Source organism: Geotrypetes seraphini, chromosome 2 (genome assembly GCF_902459505.1).
Source record: "Geotrypetes seraphini chromosome 2, aGeoSer1.1, whole genome shotgun sequence".
NCBI lineage: Eukaryota > Metazoa > Chordata > Amphibia > Gymnophiona > Dermophiidae > Geotrypetes > Geotrypetes seraphini.
The window spans coordinates 344,742,269-344,763,571 of record NC_047085.1 but is presented as its reverse complement, the minus strand read 5'-3'; the positions used below and the strand labels follow the sequence as shown (position 1 = coordinate 344,763,571).

Here is a 21,303-nt window from a genome sequence, read left to right as displayed (position 1 = left end):
GGAAATCCTGAAAACCTGACTGGATTCAGCCCTCAAGGAGGGACTTTGGGGACCCCTGTTGTAGACAATACAATGAAACCTTCTGCCCAATGTGCAGCAGTGACCAAAAAAGCAAACAAGATGCTAGGAATTATTTAAAAAGGGATGGCTAACAAAACTAAGAATGTTATAATGCCCCTGTATCACTCCATGGTTCGACCTCATCTGGAGTATGACATTCAATTCTGATCTCCTTACCTTAAGAAAGATATGGCAGCACTGATAAAGGTTCAAAGAAGAGTGACCAAGATGATAAAGGGGATGGAACTCCTCTCATACGAGGAAAGACTAAAAAGGTTAGGGCTCTTCAGCTTGTAAAGAGACTGCTGAGGGGGACATATGATTGAAGTCTACAAAATCCTGAGTGGAGTAGAATGGGTACAAGTGGATCGATTTTTCACTGTCAAAAATTATAAAGACTAGGGGACACTCAATGAAGTTACAGGGAAATACTTTTAAAACCAATAGGAGGAAATATTTTTTCACTCAAAGAACAGTTAAGCTCTGGAACACATTGTGGTAAGAGCAGATCGCATAGCTGGTTTTTAGAAAGGTTTGGACAATTTCCTGGAGGAAAAGTCCATAGTCTGTTATTGAGAAATACATGGGGGAAACCACTGCTTGCCCTGGATCAGTTGCATGGAATGTTGCTACTCCTTGGGTTTTAGCCAGGTACTAGGGACCTGGATTGGCCACCGTGAGAACGGGCTACTGGGCTTGGTGGACCATTGGTCTGACCCAGTGAGGCTATTTTTATGTTCTTATAAATCTTCAGGCTGCCAGATGGACCAGCCCCAACCAAGACTTCCACTCCCACAGAACTTTGTAGCACAACAAGGCCGGGCAAACTATACAGCCGATGCCCTGATACCCTGAGGGTTTTTTCACAAGACACCCACAGCCTGAGCTCAAACCATTGAGAAACTCAGAAGATGAGCTGACTCCCAGGGGAGCAGAACACGAGCCTTGAAGTCACACAGCAGGCTTTTTCTCAAGTCCACTTGAAGGCTTGTCCTGCATCCTTTCCCAGGCAGAGGATCCCCAAGAATGGGGTCTCAGGGCACCAAAGCTTCAGATAAAATGAACTTACTGCTGAAATAAAAGGAAAACTAAGCAGAGCAGATCAGAACACCGCTGTGTAAGTATTCACACGTCTGCCAAGTCCAGATAGCGGGAACAGATTGATCACCATACGTACGGACTCCTGAGTGGATGTAACAGAATGTTGCAGATACACAGAAAACATTAAAAAAACTGACACAGGCCATGTTTTGCTCACACAAGGGCTGTGTCAGGGGTTTAGTAAAACTATAAGACTTGCATGGGCAAAACACGGCCTGTGTTGGGTTTTTGTATGTGTTCTATGACCAATAATAAACTGACTTTGGTTACTTCTCTTCAGCTGATCTGCTCTTCTGGTCCACTCATTAGGCAATACTAGGCAGCAGCTTCTTGAAGGCAGCAAAGAGCAGTGGCAGTCAAAGCAAAACAGCAGATTCAAAGAGCCACACAAATTCAAAGAGCCTTCAGCAAATACTTTAACCTGCATTTTTACATGATTTTTGTGCAATGACAATGATTGTTTGAGTAAAATTATCAAAATCTTGGGAGAGAAGAATGCTGCAGGCTCATGGTGTAAAAGTTAATAGGCTGAAGTCCACTCTGATTTCTTGTGATACCAATGAAAAGATAAATTAGAGCCATGTTGCAGCCAAAGGTATTGTGTCTAATGCTTGCTATTTGTACAAAATATCTTATAACTTCTTAGTGGTTCTGCTAATAGGACAGACTCTCCCACTAAAAAGAACATTAATCAAAAAGCTGTACTGCTTAGGAACTTGTTTTGGAAAAACACAAGCTTCAGAGGATGTTGCAGAACACAAGTTTCACCCATCACCACCTGCCAAGCAATCTGACTTCATAATCTAATCCAGAGTTAAAAAAGGTTGACTCGAATATAAACTGATGGTTTATATTCAAGTACCGGTACAGAGCAGAAGTGAACCCTCTTCCCTTCCCCGATGTCCTGTCTGCCAGCTCTGCAGCCAAACAGCCCCCCTTCCCAGAACCGCCAAGGGCTTCCAGTACTGCCCTGGTGGTCAAGTGACGCGGGGAACTGGAACTGCCTTCCCCTCCTGACGACTTTGTGCAACTATCCCGCCCCTCCCTTTCTGGTCTACCTTAGGCCCCCGGTGGTCCAGTGGTGAGGTAGGGCAGGAGCAATCCCTTTACGTTCCTGCCCCACAGTGAAAAAATGACTGCTATGAGATCCCACAGTAAACTTCACGAGACTTGCAATCTCACAAAGTTTGCCTGGGATCTCGCAGCAATCATTTTTTTCACTTTGCAGATTGCCAGGCAGAAGTGTAAAGGGATCGTTCCTCTCCCGCCTCTTTCCCAGGCAAACTTTGTGAGACTGCAAGTCTCGTGAAGTTTACCGTGGGATCTCATAGCAGTCATTTTTTCACTACAGAGACTGCCGGACAGGAGCGCAAAAGGATCACTTCTATCCCGCCCCACCACTGGACCACCGGGGACCTAAGGTAGACCTTTAGGGGGACCAGGACGGAAGTGGATGAGTACACTAGTTGAACAAAGTTGCCGAGAGAGAGGGATTGACAGCAGCTCCGGATCCCCACACCATTGGATCACCAGGGCAGTACTGGAGGCACGTGGTGGGGTGAAGGATGGGGTTAGCTCGAAAATAAACCGAAACACCCATTTTTGGGCCCAAAAATCTCAGCTTATATTTGCGTATATACTGTATCTCTGGAATTAAATGAAAGAGAAAAAAGGCCAGTTTAAACAAAAAAAAAAAAAAACAAACTTATTTTAAAAAGTTCTATACTATTGTTTTGAAAAGCAAAGATAAATGTCAAAATGGTCTTGAATGCTTTCAGATGGTAGCATACTTCATTCACATCTCCTTTCCATAGGCCTTCACAAGGAATAGTTCTCTTATGGAGACATTATTTCATGCACCCTTTGAAAGAACAATTGCCACTGAGGGGCAGTCCCTTCAAACTTAAAACCAGTAATAACATCTAACACATGAGTACTCTGGTTTGACAAAATAAGAAACTAAATCAGTTCCCTGCTTCTCTGATGAGAAAAGTGGAAGAAGTGTGGCTCTACAAAAGAAGGTAGCACAGATCTGAGAGAGAGTAGAAAACATTTTTACCTCAGATGGGAGAGCAAATGTGCAGGACTGCTGAAAGGGCCAGGATCCAGAACTCAGAACCTGTATGCTGAAGTCCACTGCAAAATAATAATTTAAAAAAAGCACACATTACTGTAATTTTTAGGGGCTAGCCTGTGAGTTGATATGTTATCTCTGACTCTCTTCAACAAAACCTAAGAATAAATCAGTGCAATGAGACACAAATTGAAACAGTACTGTCAAACCTGCTCTTGACATTGTTTCATCTGAGAATCAGTTTTAGATTCTACACAGTTCCAAATGAATTATTATTCAATTCTGAAGGAGTACTGATAGAAGACCTGCAAGTGCTGGTAATGAATCTTCCAGTACAAGTAATTTCCTTGCTGGGAAATAGTTTTAAATCTTGGGGGAAAAGAATTGGGTTAAACTGATCAATTCTGTCTATTCTTCTAAAAGTTAGTTAATGGGCAAGAAGCTAAATTTTCTGTGAGTGCTCGATTCCTAACCTCCCATGTGCTCCAGGTTCGATTTTTAGGCTAACACAAGATGATAGCAGATAATTTTGTCATCATAAGGTTTATTGGGGATTTTCATCAGCAACTGATTTAACACTTAATAGATTAATTGTAATCCTTTATGTTCATCTTGAAGCAAATAAAATATAATAAATCATACCTAATAGGCTTAAGGACTTTATATTACTTTAAGTACCCATAATCCCTAGTAACTTTAAATAACTAAACTTAGCCATTTTAAAATGTAGCCAATAGCAAGAAGTGGATGGGAGGAGGTTATATAGTCTGTTGGAAAAACATATGAATTATCTTCCAGTTGGTGAGAAGTTTATGTAGGCACTTGATGAAAATACCTTACAGAGAACAAATCTGATATTTAGAATGGTGTTTCTCAACATGCAGTATGCGAGCCGCTTGTTGGGGGTACACACAGCCACCTGCCTGCCCTCCTCAGCCGCCTCCGGAGATCCCTCCTTCCTGCCCACTCCCCTCTGCCAAAGCCAATCCAACCCCAGCTCCCCCCCCCCACCCCTCTCAGCTGGATCAGACCTCTCCCCAGTTCCCAATTCCCCCGCCTACCAGCACCCTGTTACTGTATTTTTAAAACCTCTGACAGCCAGCTGCACAATGAAACCAGACACCCGCTGTCTGCAGAAAGAATACTTCCAAGGCACTGACAGAAGGCAGGACGCAAGCTTCGTTCCTGATTCCTCCACCTACCAGCTTCCTGCCACTGTTATTTTAAAATCTTCGGGCAGCCTAACAAATATAAATCATATACCCTCACCCAAGCTCTGCCCCTGACCCCCACCTCCATAATAATAATACTAATTGTAATGCAATTTCTTCCATCCATTTTTCATATACACATAATATAATCTTATTAATACATAATGTTAATCACAAAATTAAAGTATACAATGTCACCTCAGTAACAACTATAGAAAAATAGATAAATATAGTACAAAATATAGACAGCAGATATAAATTCTCAAAACAGACATTTCGATCACTGAAAATAAAATCATTTTTCTTTGTTTTCCGGTGATTTCATGAGTTTCTGGTTGCACTTCTTTCTGACTTTGCATCCAATATTTTGTTCTGTCTTCTGCACACTTCCTCTCCTCCTCATTCCCTTTCCCAACCAACCTCTCTCTCTGTCCCTCCATGAGTCCAACTTTCCTTCCTCTCTCCTCCACTCCTATTGGCAACATGTCTCCCTCTCTCTCACAGTCCATCTGTCTTGAGAGGTCTTGAGAGATTTGTGTCTTCCACCCCCTCTACTGCCACATTCAACTTGTTGATGTCTTGAAGAGCTGGATCGACACGTGAGGAAGTGCGTCTATGAGATATGCTGCTTTTATGCGTGGAACATTGACGTAGTACCAGAGATCCAGTATCGGTACCGCAGGACCTGGTGGCCTTATGATCAGGCTGGGCCAGTACCGATGGAGCCAGTGTCAGAGCAAGAAGCTTGAACATGTCACTAACTTGGATTAAGTGCTTCGAGCTTCTCATGGTACAAGGGCACTAGTACCATTTAGCATTCTGCCGGTACCACTGGTGCCCTGTCTGGCCTTGGCAAGGGTTGCACACCTCGATGTAGGAGAGGCCAGATGTAAGAGTGGTTGTCGCTTGGACGGCATCAAGGGATTCAATGCAATAGTGATCTGCGAGACCTCTTGGGAAGCTGGCAAATTTTTTGCTGGCTTACCCGATGGAGCGATGTCCCCCGAGGTTGATGTTGAAGGCTGTGATGTAGTCTCAGTGTCTATACTGGTGCCGAATAACTTTACTTGTTGGAGTTTCGACTCTTAATTGAACGTTTTTGCAGGGTAGAATACCGCGCGCAGGATGTGACAAGATGTTCCAGGCCAAGGCACTGTAAACACCAAAAATGTGGGACAGTAAAGCACAGTTACTTACCGTAACAGGTGTTATCCAGGGACAGCAGGCATATAGTCTCACATGTGGATGACGTCATCTACGGAGCCCCGATGCGGACAGCATTTCAAGCAAACTTGATTGAAGATTCAAGCTTGCTGTGCTGCACCACGCATGTGTGCCTCCTGCTCCACTAGAGGGCGCATCCCCTCCTCGTGGTCTCCAGTTCACATATCCAGCAAAGAAGCCAACCCCGGGGAGGTGGGCGGGTTGTGAGAATATATGCCTGCTGTCCCTGGATAACACCTGTTACGGTAAGTAACTGTGCTTTATCCCAGGACAAGCAGGCATGATATTCTCACATGTGGGTGACCTCCAAGCTAATAACGAAGGGGTGGAGGGAAGTTGGCAATTTAAGAAAACAGATAACGTAATACCGATTGGCTGAACCGGCCATCGCTTCTGGACAGTGTATCCAGGCAGTAGTGAGAGGTGAAAGTATGAACCGAAGACCACGTGGCAGCCTTGCAGATATCCTCAATAGGCGTGGACCTGAGGAAAGCTACCGAAGCTGCCATCGCTCGGACTTTATGTCCCGTAACTCGACCATGCAGCGTGAGACCAGCCTGAGCATAGCAGAAAGAAATGCAAGCAGCCAACCAGTTGGACAAGGTGCGCTTGGAAACTGGGCGTCCCAACCTATTAGGGTCAAAGGACAAAAACAATTGTGGAACTGTCCGATGAGACTGAGTGCGTTGAAGGTAAAAAGCCAACGCCCTCTTGCAGTCAAGAGTGTGGAGCGCCGCCTCTCCAGGGTGAGAGTGGGGCTTGGGAAAGAACACAGGCAGAACAATGGACTGGTTGAGATGAAATTCAGATATCACCTTAGGCAAAAACTTAGGGTGAGTGCGGAGGACCACCTTGTCGTGGTGGAATACTGTGAAAGGTGGGTCCGCCACCAAGGCCTGCAGCTCGCTAACCCTCCGAGCAGAAGTGAGAGGGAGTAGGAAGATCACTTTCCAAGTGAGGAACTTAAGATGACACTTATCCATAGGATCAAATGGAGGTTTCATCAGTTGAGCTAGAACCACATTGAGATCCCAAACCACCGGAGGCGGTTTGAGGGGAGGATGAACATTCAAAAGCCCCTTCATGAAACGGGAAACCAAGGGATGGAGTGAAAGAGCCTTCCCTTCCAGGGGCTGATGAAAGGCAGCAATGGCGCTGAGATGGACTCGAATGGAATTGGTCTTCAGGCCAGAGTGAGATAAATGGAGCAAATACTCCAGAACCAAAGACACAGGGACCGACACCGGGTCCTGGCGGTGAGAGGAGCACCAGGACGAGAATCTAGTCCACTTCTGAGAATAGCAGAGTCTAGTCGAGACTTTCCGAGAAGCCTCCATCACTTCCCTGACCGACTGAGATACAGGGAAGGAAGTCAAGGGGAAAGAATCCAAGCAGTCAGATGAAGAGACTGAAGATTGGGACGTAACAGTGAACCCCGACTCTGAGATAGCAGAGAGGGAAAGACAGGCAGAAGCAGAGGTTCCCTGACACTGAGTTGAAGTAGTAGGGAAAACCAAGGCTGGCGGGGCCATCGAGGAGCGATCAAGATCAGAGTGGCCCTCAGAGATTTTAGATGGATCAGCGTCCTCAGAATCAGAGGAAATGGCGGGAACGCATAGAGGAACTTTCCCTCCCAATCTAGGAGGAAGGCATCGGCCTCGAGACGGTCCGGGGAGTATATCCTTGAACAGAAGAGAGGCAGTTTTTGATTGTCGGGTGAGGCAAACAGATCTATCTGGGGAGTCCCCCACGTGTCGAACACCTGTCGCAGCACCTGAGAATGCAGGGACCATTCGTGTGGCTGGAGGAGGCGGCTGAGCCTGTCCGCCAGGCAGTTTTGTTCCCTTTGGATGTAAACCGCTCGAAGGGAGATGTTTTGGGAGACCGCCCACTCCCAGAGCCGTAAGGCCTCCTGGCAGAGGGGCCAAGACCCCGTCCCTCCTTGCTTGTTTACGTAGTACATCGCCACCTGGTTGTCTGTGCAGACGAGAACCACCCGGTCGTGAAGCAGGTGCTGAAAGGCCACCGCGGCTAGGTAGATGGCCCGAAGCTCCAGCACGTTGATGTGGCAGCGACGGTCCTCTGTGGTCCACAGACCTTGAGTGTGTAGACCGTCTACATGAGCCCCCCAAGCGTATTCCGACGAGTCCGTGGTTAGGACCTTGTGGTGTGGAGGGGCGAGAAAGAGCAAACCCTTGGAAAGATTTGAAGAGTCGGTCCACCAACGGAGCGATCTTTGCAAGGAAGGAGTCACTGTCACATGGCGGTTGATCGGGTCCCGATCCTGACGCCATTGTGATGCCAAAGTCCACTGTGGTAACCGCAGGTGAAGGCGAGCAAGCGGGGTAACGTGGACTGTGGAGGCCATATGGCCGAGGAGCGTCATCATCTGTCGTGCCGAGACCGAAGTCGATCTCAATACTTGTCGGCTCAGATTTACCAACGCCTTCCGCCGTTGAGGGGGGAGGAAGGAACGAAGATGGACCGTGTCCAGCACGGCCCCGATGAATTGTAAGGACTGAGAGGGGCACAGCTGGGATTTTGGAAAGTTTATCTCGAACCCCAGACACTGAAGCGAAGTAATAGTCTGTCGGGTCGCTGAGATAACCCCCTCCCTGGTCGGGGCTTTGATCAGCCAATCGTCCAGGTATGGGAATACTTGCAGACCCTGGGAGCGCAAGGCAGCCGCGACCACTATGAGGCACTTCGTGAAGACTCGGGGGGATGAGGACAGGCCGAAGGGGAGGGCCCGGTATTGTAGGTGGAGGTCCCCCACCTGAAAGCGGAGGAATCTGCGACAAGCAGGGTGCACCGGAACATGGGTGTAGGCCTCCTTCAGATCGAGGGAGCAGAGCCAATCGCCCTCGTCGATCAGGGGGTAAAGGATCGGAAGGGAAAGCATCCGAAACTTTTCCCTCGTCAGAAATTTGTTCAGGCGCCTCAAGTCCAGGATCGGGCGCAGGTCTCCCATTTTCTTCGGTACCAGGAAGTATCGGGAGTAAAACCCTTGGCCCCTTTGATTTTGGGGAACCGGTTCCACCGCCCGCAGGCGAAGGAGGTCCTGTGCCTCGGAGAGGAGGAGGGACAGCTGCGCTCGATTGGGAGGACATGCACTCGGTGGGCTGTCGGGAGGAACCTCCCGAAAGTTGAGCGAGTACCCTGATGAGATCACGCCAAGGACCCATGAGTCCGACGTTATGGCTTCCCAGCAAGGGTAGTAGGCTTGTAGGCGGCCCCCGATGGGAAGGAGACCAGGTGGAGGTGCGGAGGGGGCCCGCCCCCGTCCGCTCATCCCGTCATAAGGACGGAGACGGCTTCGCAGGCGCAGTGGGCTGTGATTTTGGTGGAGCCCTAGAGTGAGCCTGGGGGCGTCGCGGCGGCGGTCTGGAAAAGGCCGGAGTAGACTTCTGGGGGTAGCGGCGAGGCAATCCCCGGAAGGGGCGAGAGGCTTGCGGTTTAGGTTTTTGCCGGACAAGGGATGCGAAGGAACGTTCGTGTTCCGACAACCGTTTCGTAGCTGCCTCGATGGTGTCGTCAAACAGTTCCTTCCCGACGCAAGGGAGGTTAGCTAACCGATCTTGCAGGTTAGGGTCCATATCGACGAGCCCTAACCACGCCAGTTGGCGCATGGCCACCGCGAAGGCTGCGACCCTGGAAGACAGTTCAAAGCCATCGTACGCGGCATGGAACAAGTGCAGTCGGAGGTTGGAAAAATCCTCGAGGAGGAGGCCAAATGCTGCCTGATGAGGGGCAGGTAGGTCCCCTGAGAAGGAAGCCAGCAGCCCAATGAGGTGTTTCAGGTAGGAGGAAAAGGTGAAAGTGTAGTTCAGGACCCTAGAGGCCATCATAGAGTTCTGATACAAACGGCGTCCGAATTTGTCTAGTGTCCGGCCTTCGCGTCCAGGAGGAACCGCCGCGGACACTCTAGAGGGGTGAGCTTTCTTCAGAGAAGACTCCACCAGTAAGGATTGGTGGGACAACTGTGGTTGCTCAAACCCCGGGCAAGATACCGTTTGGTACTTAGACTCCATTTTAGATGGGACCGCCGTCACCATGTAGGGAGTCTCGAGGTTCCTTATGAGGGTCTGCCGGAGTACCGGGTTCAGCGGTAGCCGGAGGGACTCTCGGGGAGGGGAAGGCATATCCAGCTCCGCCAGGTACTCTTTGGAGTACCTCGAGTCGGATTGTAAGTCCAAGTCAAGGGCACGTCCCATGTCCTGGACGAATCTTGTGAAGGAAGGTCGGTGGGATCCCGTGGCCCCTTGCGGGGACGGTGACCGAGACCTCCGTTTCACCGAGAAGGAAGGGGAAGCCTCCCTCGAATAGCGAGGTTCTCGCTCGGACCCTCAATCCGAGGCCGGGGACGCACTATGGAAACGCTCCCGGTCGAGGACCTGCGTCGCCTCGAGGAGCCTCTCGGGGACGACACCGGGGTACGAGGTACTGACCGATGTCGGGTCGGGGACCCCTCCAAGGACTCCCTCGGCGAAAGCCTGGAGCCTCGCACCGGAGCCCCGGTCTGAGGGGGAGTCAGTAGGAACTGTGGGTTAGTGAGGGACAGCTCGGTAACCCTTAGCGGTCCCCCCGATCGGGTCGAGGGGGAGCGGCCTCGAACTGGAGGCGAACTCCAGGCCTTTTTAGAGAGGGGCTTCGATTTTCGTTTCGCCCCGCGGTGCTCCGCCGGGGACGCGCGCCTCGAGTGCCTCGGAGAGGAATCCGAGGAAGAAGAGAGGCGGCGAAAACGGCATGCTTTGCCTCGAGGGGTCTCGACGCTTTGCTCAGGCTGGTCCGGCGCACGCGAGGTCGAGGTCGAGGCCGGTTGAAGGTGAGCCATGGCAGCGGAGAGCTCCGTTGTGATCATTGCTCAGAGCAGCTCCTGGAATACCGGCACGGACAGCATCGACGGCATGTCCGAGGCCGCGGTGCACTCCACCGGGGGCGATCTCGATTCAGAGCATTCCCGAGTGGTGGAGGCACGTCCCGAGGTCTTCGGGGGTTTCGCCGGGGCCGTGGGCAAGGAACTCCCCCCTTGTCCGGCCATTGTCCCCGAGGTTGGCTTCTTTGGAGGTATGGAACCTGAGAAAGGAAGAGGGGACTTACCCAGAGTAGAAGACTTCTGAGAGCTCGGGGTCTTCGAGGTCGAGTCCTGAGGCAGGGTCGAGGTATCCGAGGCCGAGATCGAGGCCAGGGCCGAAGCTGGGGCCAACCTCGAGGCCGAGGTTGGGGTTTGATCGGCAGCAAATAGGTCCGCCATGCGGGCCCGTCGTCGTCGGAGCACCCGGTGTTGGAAGGTTGCGCACCGGGGGCAAGTTTCTGTTAGGTGATCGGCCCCCAGGCAGAGGATGCACCAGCGATGTGGGTCTGTGAGTGTTAGAAGACGCTCGCACCCGGTGTACTTTTTAAAGCCCAAAACGGGCCGGGACATAGGAAATCCAGGCGGCCGCGGCCAATCAGGCCACGCGGCTGCGACGACCTGGGAACCCCCGGATTGCGAGAAAAAAGCGCGAAAAGCGCGAAGAGCAGAAAGAAGAAAAAATTTTATACGCACAGCGACTTTTAACGAAGAAAAAACAACAAATCGCGGTGCAAAGAAGGCACTGGGGCAGAGCTAAGAAAAAACGTGTCTTCTTAGCACAGCGGAAAAAAACGAACTGGAGACCACGAGGAGAGGATGCGCCCTCTAGTGGAGCAGGAGGCACACATGCGTGGTGCAGCACAGCAAGCTTGAATCTTCAATCAAGTTTGCTTGAAATGCTGTCCGCATCGGGGCTCCGTAGATGACGTCACCCACATGTGAGAATATCATGCCTGCTTGTCCTGGGATAATAGAAATTTGCCCTTGGCACCTGCAACACTTTTTAAAACCAATTAACGGCTGGGACATCAATGGAAAACCCACCTCAGCCAACTTGAATTCAATGGCTAAGTAAAACAGAGGCGCCTCGATGGGCAAAGCCTGCAAGGGGAGAACAGTGAGGAAAAATATTACCTCAACTGATATATATATATATATATATATATACACACACACATACTAGTCTTTAAGCCCGTTACATTAATGGGTGCTAGAATAGATGTGTGTGTCTGTCTTTCTTTCTTTCTCTCTCTCTCCTTGGCTGCTTTCTGTTTGTCTTTCTTTCTCTCTCTCTCTCTCTCTCCTTGGCCACTGTCTGTCTTTCTTTCTTTCTGTCTCTCTCTTTCCTCGACTGTCCACCACAACCCCTTGCCTACTCCCCCTGGCCAGCATTAGCTCTTCTCCCTTCCTTTTACCTCCCCCATGTCCAGCACCACCCCTTCCCTGCTCCCTGTCCAGCAGCAGCCCTTCCCCATTCGTTTTACCTCCCCCCTGTCCAGCAGCACATCTTCCCTGCTCCCCCTGTCCATCAATACCTGTCCAGCAGCACCCCTTCATTGCACCCCCTGTCCAGCAGCAGCCCTTCTCCCTTCGTATTACTTCCCCCCCTGTCCAACAGCACCTCTTCCCTGCTCCCCCAGTCCATCAATACCTGTCCAGCAGCACCCCTTCACTGCTCCCCCTGTCCAGCAGCAGCCTTTCTCTCACTCTGCACCTCGGTAGCACGTTCCCTTTGACATGATCCCGTACGTCAGAGGAGGGGCGGGATCAGGTGGCGAGCAGCCTGCGAGGTTAGCTACAGCCGGCCGGCGATCCTCAGCAGGCTGCTTTGAAGAGGAGGGCAGACGCGAATGAAGAGCAGCAGCGGCGGCGGCAGCAGTTTGTTGTCTGGCGGGCCAATTTTGAACACCCCGCAGGCCAGAGTTTGACATGTCAAGACTTGGAGTGAGTGAGGGTGGGAGTAGGGAGTTGCAAGTGTGTTCTCCGCCTCCTTGTGTCCGTGGTCACCATTTCAAACTCCGCATGCGCAGTAGGAGCCAGAAAACCAACACAGGCTCTTTCTAATGGCAAAGAGCTACGGATCACGAAGTTTAAAGTGCGCATGCACGCGTGGAGGGGCATAATCGAAAGGAACTTCTAAGTCCGTTTTCGTCTAAGTTGCAAGTCGTCCAAAGTAAAAAACAGCTTAGGACACATTTTCGAAAAATACGTCCAAATTTTTTTCCCTTTTGAAAATCGTCTAAGTATACGTCCTGCCAATCTGATCGTCCAAGCCACTAAACTGTCCATCTTTATACCACATTTTCAGCCAACTTTTTGTCCAAGTCAAAAAATCCTAGAACACCACCCAGACATGGCACCTAAATAGTGGGGTACCTTACAGGGCACTGCTGTGAACTTCACAAAAAGGGTGCCATGTCATCATCTCACTACAGCTCCCTTATAGGTCACGGTGAGCCCCCTAAACCACCTCCAGAATCCCCTAGACCCACTTATCTACCACCCTAATAGCCCTTATGGCTGCAGAAGCCACTTATATGCCAGTACAAAAGTGTTTTGGGGTTGTATAGGGGAATGCACATGTTTCAGTAACAATGCAGAGATTACAGGGGCTTATGGGCATGGGGCCTCCTCTCCATGGGACCATAACCCACCCCCAAGACGACTTAAGCCGCCTCTGTGCAGGACGACTAGGCTGCCCTAAGCCAGGCTGCCAGGTGCTGATGTTCTGGAGGCTAAATTTTAAAGGTGTGATTACGATTTTTATAGGGTTGGGGGGGGTCAGTGATCACTGGGGTAGTGTGTGGGAGTCTGTATTATGTGTTTGCAGTGCTTATCTGGTGACTTTAGGTGGGTTTTGTGACAGACCATGTTTTAAATGGACCAAGTCACAACGTCCAAGTTCCGTCGATCCTGCGCTATATAACTTTCGGTTATACATGCAGTACGCCCAAATCCCGCCCTTGACACTCCTCCTGACACGCCCCGATTAGCTATGGACGTTCAGCAGCACTATGAAGGCCTAGGTCGTTTAGAAATACGTCCAAAACCCGGTTTGATTATCAGCATTTGGACGTCTTTCATTTATGATCATCCAATTGCCAACTTAGGCCGGTTTTTGGACGTTTTTCTCTTTCGATTATGAGCCCTTTAGGGTTTTATTATAGTAGATATACGCAAATAACACACATATGTAAGAGCATAAAAAATATGTGTGAGCGGGAAGGCAAAGGCAAAAATTGAACAACATTCAAAAACACAACTTCTTAGCTCCAGAGAAAACTAAGAACTGAGCAACTGCATGCCTACGTCGGGCAGGAAGGCACTCGTGAATGCGCAGTGCGGGCTATCACGAACTTTCTAAATTTTTTAAATGGCAATGCACTTTTCAAGCATCTGTATAGGGGCTCTGTGAATGACATCACCCACATGTGAGAATATGATGCCTTCTTGTCCTGGGATAATACCTAATATACCTGGGGCAGTGGAGGATTAAGTAACTTGACCTGGTCACAGGGAGTACCACAGGGTTTGAACCCACAACCTCAGAGTACCAAGGCTGTAGCTCTAACTACTGCATCACACTCTCCTCCACACCAGCCCATCCAAATCAGTCCAGCCATAAAAGTCTGCCGGCAGTGGCTTTGCTTTCAAATTACTGGAGTTGCCATCTAAGCACCATTAAGTTTGGTTCCAATGTTTCCTTCCATACAGGATTCTTTTGTATTTTATTCCTTTGTATATTTACCCACACATTTTTTAATTCCGTTACTGTTTTTGTCTCCATAACCTCCTGCAGGAGTATGTTTCAGGTATCTACCCGCTCTCTAAATGAAAAATTACATTCTGGTGTAATTCCTTAGTTGGCCCCCCTGCAACCTAAATTTATGTCCTCTAGTTCTACCGCCTTCCTGTCTCTGGAAAAGGTTTGTTTATATATTAATTCCTTTCAAATATTTGAATATCCCTACCATATCACCCCTCTCTCTTCTTTCCTTCAGGATATACTGTACATTTTCAGATCATCAAGTCTCTCCTCTTATGTCTTGTGGCACAAACCTTCTCCCATTTTTGTTACTTTACTCTGAACCACTTCAAGTCTTTTTACATCCTTAGAAAAATACAGCTTCCAAAACTGAACACAATACTCCAAGTGGGGCCTCACCAATGACTTGTGAGAAGGGCATCAACACCACCTTTCTTCTTCTGGTTTTATATCTCTCTCTATGCAGCCTAGCGTCCTCCTTCTTGACTGCAGCCATCAACTTGTCACACAATTTTGCCACCATCAACTCAAAGACCCTCCCCTGAGCTGTGCTTATCAATCTTGTCTCCTATCTTGTACATCTCCTTTCGAATTCTGCACTCAAGTTCATCAATCTGCACTTCACAAGAAATTTTAACTGCTAAACCTTTGTCCATTCTCCTAATTTAGAGCTGCCTATGGATATGCCTGACAGTGAAAGCCGCCTCCTCCTCCTGCAGAACAGGGATCACTCCATTCCCAGGCTAACATCCAGATCTTCACTGAAGCTCCTGAACATCTCCTCCAATACAGTGCTCTCTCCATCTTCCACATGGGCATTTCCTCAGACTCCTGATTGGCACTGCAAAGGCCAAATCTCTAAGGTCACTCCAAATTAGGAGGGGACCATGGGAAACAGGAACTTAAGGGATCCCAGGTGAGTTCAAAGCAGCTGGAGTGTTGCCTACAACTCTCTGCTACAGGCTGGTGGAGAAACAGAACAAAATTCAGGGAAAAAGGTCTAGAACAGGGGTGCCCAATACGCTGATCGCGAACGACAGGTCGCTCGCTCAGGCGACCCCAGTCGATCGAAAAAGTGGGTTCCCTTCTTCCCTTCTCTTTTTTCCCCTCCTGACTGGCCTGCTCCTGAATTCTGCTGCTGCCTCCGCTGCTCAACATTTAAAAAAAAAAAAAAAACCGGCTTGGAGAATTTATGCTCCAGGGGCTAACGTGTGCTTGTACCGGCTTCCCTTCTCTTCCCTCTGAAACCGGAAGTTATGTCCGGGGGGGGTGGGGGGGGAGAGAAGGGAAGCCGGCACGCACATGTTAGAGCCCCATTCACGGGCTAAAGCGGGAGACAGGTCAGTGAAGCTTGCGATTTGCTCTTCTTGCTGCCAGGTCCTGCCTACTTTCTGTTTCCTCAAAGGCAGGACCCGGCAGCATTTCTCCCAATAGGTCGATCTTGGGCCGATCAGCCTTCCTCTCCCCGTCAATTCTGCCGTCAGAGAGGAAGTTCTGGCCAGCGGAACTTCCTCTCCGACGGCAAAATTGACGTCGGGGAGAGGAATGCTGGTGGGCCCGAAGCAAGGAGAGCTTGGCCGGCGGCGGACGGCTTTGGGGGCCTGTTATCCGATGGCAGCGGCAGTGGCGGGGGAGGGCAGGGAGGGAGAAAGAGGGCAGGCAGGGAGACAGAAGGAAAGAAGAGAAACAGAAAAAAAGAAAGGGGGCATGAAGAGAGAAAGAAAGAGGGCAGGGAGAGAAGAAGAAAACGTTGGGGGGGGGGAATGAGGTCAGGAGGAGAGGAAGCATACAGGCTAAAAGAAGGGAAGAAAGATTGGATGCACAGTCAGAAGAAGAAAGTGCAACCAGAGACTCATGAAATCACCAGACAAGGTAGGAAAAATGATTTTATTTTAAATTTAGTGATCAAAATGTGTCTGAATTTATATCTGCTCTCTATATTTTACAATATGGTCCCCTTTTACTAAACCGCAATAGAGGTTTTTAGCGCAGGGAGCCTATGAGCGTCGAGAGCAGCGCTGGGCATTCAGCGCAGCTCCCTGCGCTAAAAACTGCTATCGTGGTTTAGTAAAAAGGGAGGGGGTGGGTATTTGTCTATTTTTGTATGGTTGTTACTGAGGTGACAGTGCATAGAGTCATCTGCTTTGACCTCTTTGAAAAAACCCCGGAATAGGAATGATAATTAACAATTCTATGCGTACAGTGTGCGTTGTGTTTTTTAAAAATTTTATTGTTGGTAGATCATTTTGACTTGGTCATTTTAAAAGTAGCTCGCAAGCCCAAAAAGTGTGGGCACCCCTGGTCTAGAAGTTCCTCTGAACCACAATGCTCTGCCTCCCACAGCACCAAACATAACCTCCATCCACAAGAATCCCCTTAAGTACCTCGATTGTCAAAGCAGGATAACCCAAAGACTCTCTTCATACCACATGCACAGACTAAATGATGGCTGTTTATGTCAGTGCAGCTCCAGAGCCATCTGGGGCAGTGCCTATAGGAGCCATAAAAATGTACTCGTGAACATCTCTCCGCTGTTCTTTACCTTCCTGAAGTTGCAATTCTGCACAAAGACAGAACAGGCCCCAAGACTCATATGCCACAGATCATACACCTCTGAACACAATCACCCCTGAAATTGGACTGCCTCTCACCAGCCTATGATGTCCTGGGCTGAAGCCACTGCAGCAAAAGAACAAACTGCTGCCTTAACTCTACCTGCATACTCCTTTAAACAAAACCAAAAACAAACTAATATTCTTTGCCAACCAAGAATGCCAGAAAGATGCAAGCCTACTACTCCAGCTGTCAAGGAAAGCAAACAACCACTAGCTGAGGATGGAGAGAAATAGCAAGCAGCCAGTCACTCTGACATGCGCCCTGGAGAGGACAAAAAGGCACGAAATCATCACAGTATAGAGCAAAACCATGCACAAAATGCAGCAGAAGCCCAAGATGCTTCTGTACATACATAGACATAACTACACACTGATCCAGTGTCTTGAGAATCTCTTCCCTTGTATACTCTGAAGCTTCCCCAAGTTCCTAAGAGGTTGAATCCATATGGTTCATGTGTGTATCACTAAGGAGTCTGCTCATTTTCAGAGAAAGATTATGATTGAAAACATAAATAATGGCTACATGTCTAATAGTGAGCAATGTAAATGTTGACAAATGTCAAAAATGTATTACATTCAACATTTATGGAAAAATAAAATTTACATACCAAACCAACTGTTGTAATTATGTCAATTTTACCATAAGAGAACATGTAATACTCACAGTCTAAAGGCTCCGAGTTGGTCAAGTGTTTTTTAAATTGTTCATTCAAATCTTTGCTTACACCAATATCTTGAAACATTCTCTGAAGTTTAGAAGTATATTCAAACCCACATGCTTGCTGTAAAAAGGAGAAGGGAAAATTAGGTTCTTACTTCAATAATCTTCTTTCCAGTATAAAAAGACGTGAGTTTTGAAAAGTGAGTTTCTTCTCTTCATCTGCGAGGAGTGCAGAAGGCATCGTCTACATTTTTCCACGCCTCTTCCTTGTGTCACTGGGCAGTACCTCAGCTCTTCATACCAAAGCAATGGATAACCCCTAAAAAGGAGAAATAACAAGGAGGGCATGGGGAACTCCCCGACAAGTCAAGCCTTTTCTGTTCTGCATGATATCATTTAATCAGACCAATAGATATATAGCCAAAACAAGGTGGAACCAAACAAGCCACCTACCTGAGTGCAACCAGCACTAACATTTCTGTAACTCCTATAGTCCCTCTAAAGGTTTGTCTATAGAGCTAACTGCTAGTTCATCAGTAAGCATCTTCATATTCTCTTGGTAGCTCACAGACCAGCATCTGGAGACACACAACTATGTCTGAGACAGAAAGCAGGCTAAGCAACAATCTGACAGGGTGGGCCATCAAGACTCATGTCTCTGTATACTGGAAAGACGATTGAGTTAAAAAACTAATTTTCCCTTCCAGTGCAAAAGAGATGCGAGTCTTGACAAGTGGGACTCGCGAAAGCAGTCCCCTGAGTCTAGGGTGGGGTAAATGAGAATGGACCATGCAGCTGCTCTACAAATCTCCTCAGGTGGAACTGCCTGGGATTCTGCCCATGAAGAGGCCAAACCTGTAGTTAAATGGGCTTTCAAAGTAATTGGCAGTTGTTTATCACAGCCAATGTATGCAGATGAAAATAGCCATGTAAATCCATCTAGAAATGGACGCCTTCGAAGCAGACTTTCCCCATCTGCTAAGGCTGGTTAACACAAAAAGTTGATCTGAAAGATGAAATGCATTCATCATTTCAAAATAACAGAGAAGAACTCTCTTCATATCCAGTAACAACAAAACTGTGTCTTTTTTCTTTATGCCTGTAGCATGAAAACGCTGGAAGCTGGACTTCCTGATTTACATGGAAGGCTGAGACCACTTTTAGTAGAAAGGAATGCACAGTGTGTAGAGACATGCCCGCCTCCATAAAACTGAGGAAAGACTATCTATCTGTATGATAGATCCTGAAGCTTAGAAACCGTTCTCGCAGAGCCATAGCCACAAGGAAATCCATCTTGACTGTAAGATCCATCGGTGATGCATTCTGTAAGGGTTCATACAGGGGCTTACAGAAGACCCATAGAACAATATTAAGATTCCACATAGGGAATGGCCGCCTCACAGGAGGACACAGACGCAGTGCTCCCTTTAAGAATCTGGTTATGTCAGGATCAGAAGCTAAGGACCCTTTCTCCATTCGAGCTCTACAGCACAAAAGGTTTGCCACCTGCACCTTGAGAGAGCCAAACACTAATCCCTCTTCAAGACCGTCCTGAAGGAACAACAGGATTAGATATGGAAGCCGTATACGGCTCCATCTTCTGATCAACACACCAGCGCTGAAAGCACAGTTACTTACCGTAACAGGGACAGCAGGCAGATATTCTCTATATGTGGGTGACGTCACCGACGGAGCCCCCTAGCGGACGTTTTCACAAGCAGACTTGCTTGAAGACCTTCAAGCTTGCGATTGGCCCGCACATGCGCGCGTGCCCCTCCCACCCGGTCTAGAGCATGCGTCTCTTCAGCGTGTCCTCAGTTCAGATAGCTAGCAAAGAAACCAACCACGGGGAGGTGGGTGGGTTGCGAGAATATCTGCCTGCTGTCCCTGGATAACATCTGTTACGGTAAGTAACTGTGCTTTATCCCAGGACAAGCAGGCAGCATATTCTCTACATGTGGGAGACCTCCAAACTAACCAGAATGGGATGGAGGGAGAGTTGGCAATTTAGGAGAACAGATTTTTCAAAACGGACAGGCCAAAATGGCCATCACGCCTGGAGAAAGTATCCAGACAGTAGTGCGAGGTAAAGGTATGAACCAAGGACCAAGTGGCAGCCTTACAGATTTCCACAAGTGGAGTCGAGCGGAGGAAAGCAACTAACGCCGCCATTGCTCTGACCTTGTGGCCTGTAACACGACCCGGGAGGGAGAGACCAGCCTGAGCGTAACAAAAGGAGATAAAAGCAGCCAACCAGTTAGAAATGGTCCACATATAAACAGAGCGACCCAAATGATTAGGGTCGAAAGAGAGAAATAGCTGGGGAGCAGAACGATGCGGAGCGGTGCGCTTCAAGTAGAAGGCCAGCGCACACTTACAATCAAGAGAATGCAGAGCCACTTCTCCAGGGTGAGAATGGGGCTTCAGAAAAAACACAGGAAGAACAATGGATTGGTTGATGTGAAACTCAGAAACAATCTTAGGCAAGAACTTAGGATGGGTACGGAGCATCATCTTATCATGATGGAAGACAGTGAAAGGAGGGTCCGCTACCAAGACTTGAAGCTCACTGACCTGACGGGCAGAAGTGAGAGCAATAAGAAACACAACCTTCCAAATAAGATACTTCAAGTAAGCCCGCGCTAGCGGCTCGAATGAGGGTTTCATTAAGCGAGCAAGGACCACGTTAAGATCCCAAAACACAGAAGGAGGTTTAAGGGGCGGATTAACGTGGGAAACCACAGGATGAACAGAGATAGGCTTCCCGTCAATCGGCTGATGAAAAGCAGCAATGACACTAAGGTGGATTCGAACCAAGGAGGACTTGAGTCCAGCGCCAAACAAATGTAACAGATAGTCAAGGACAGCAGATAAGGAGGCAGACAACGGCTCCTGCAGTCGAGTAGCACACCAGGAAGAGAAACGGTCCACTTCTGATGGTAACATTGGCAAGTGGACTCCTTCCGAGACGCCTCCAGGACGTCCAGCACTGGCTGTGAGAACTGGAACGAGGGCATTAAGTCTCGAGGAACCAAGCCGTTAAGTGCAGAGACTGAAGGTTGAGATGAAGCAGAGAACCTCGACTCTGCGTAAGCAGAGAAGGAAAAACAGGCAGAAGAAGAGGCTCCCTGGAACTGAGTTGCAACAGAAGGGAGAACCGAGGAGCTATCAGGATCATGGTGGCACTCATGGACTTGAGCCTGACGAGAGTCTTCAGAATCAGAGGGAATGGAGGGAACGCATACAGAAACAGGTTCGTCCAATCCAGCAGGAAAGCATCCGCCTCGAGTTTGAGTAGGGTGTAGACCCTGGAGCAAAATCAGGGCAACTTGTGATTGTGGGGGGACGCGAACAGATCGACGTCCAGAGTCTCCCAACGAGCAAATACCTGACACAGGGTCAAGGAATGGATGGACCATTCGTGAGGCTGCAGAAGACGACTCAACTTGTCCGCCAGACAATTGTGTTGTCCCTGAATGTAGACCGCTCAAAGGAATATGTTGCAGCGAATGGCCTAATCCCAGAGCCGTATCGCCTCCTGGCACAGGGACCGGGACCCTGTTCCCCCCTGTTTGTTGATATAATACATGGCGACCTGGTTGTCCGTGCGGACCAGTACCACTTGGTCGCGTGGAGGTCCAGGATTGGACGCAGATCCCCCGTCTACCAGAAAGTACCGGGAATAAAATCCGGTGTTCCACTGATCCAGGGGAACCTCCTCGACTGCCCGAAGGCG

At 48.8% G+C, this 21,303-nt stretch overlaps 1 protein-coding gene across 2 annotated transcripts in view; it reads right to left on the bottom strand.

The window, feature by feature from the left end:
• The window catches only part of CUL1 (cullin 1), a 275,377-nt gene that overhangs the window by 69,308 nt on the left and 184,766 nt on the right, over nt 1–21,303 (bottom strand). For both annotated transcript variants that reach the window (XM_033930314.1, XM_033930315.1), the window contains 2 exons: nt 17,571–17,688; nt 3,221–3,297 (listed from right to left, as the gene is read on the bottom strand). In XM_033930314.1, coding sequence (XP_033786205.1) covers nt 3,221–3,297; nt 17,571–17,688 — 195 coding nt within the window. The remainder of the gene's footprint in view (nt 1–3,220; nt 3,298–17,570; nt 17,689–21,303) is intronic.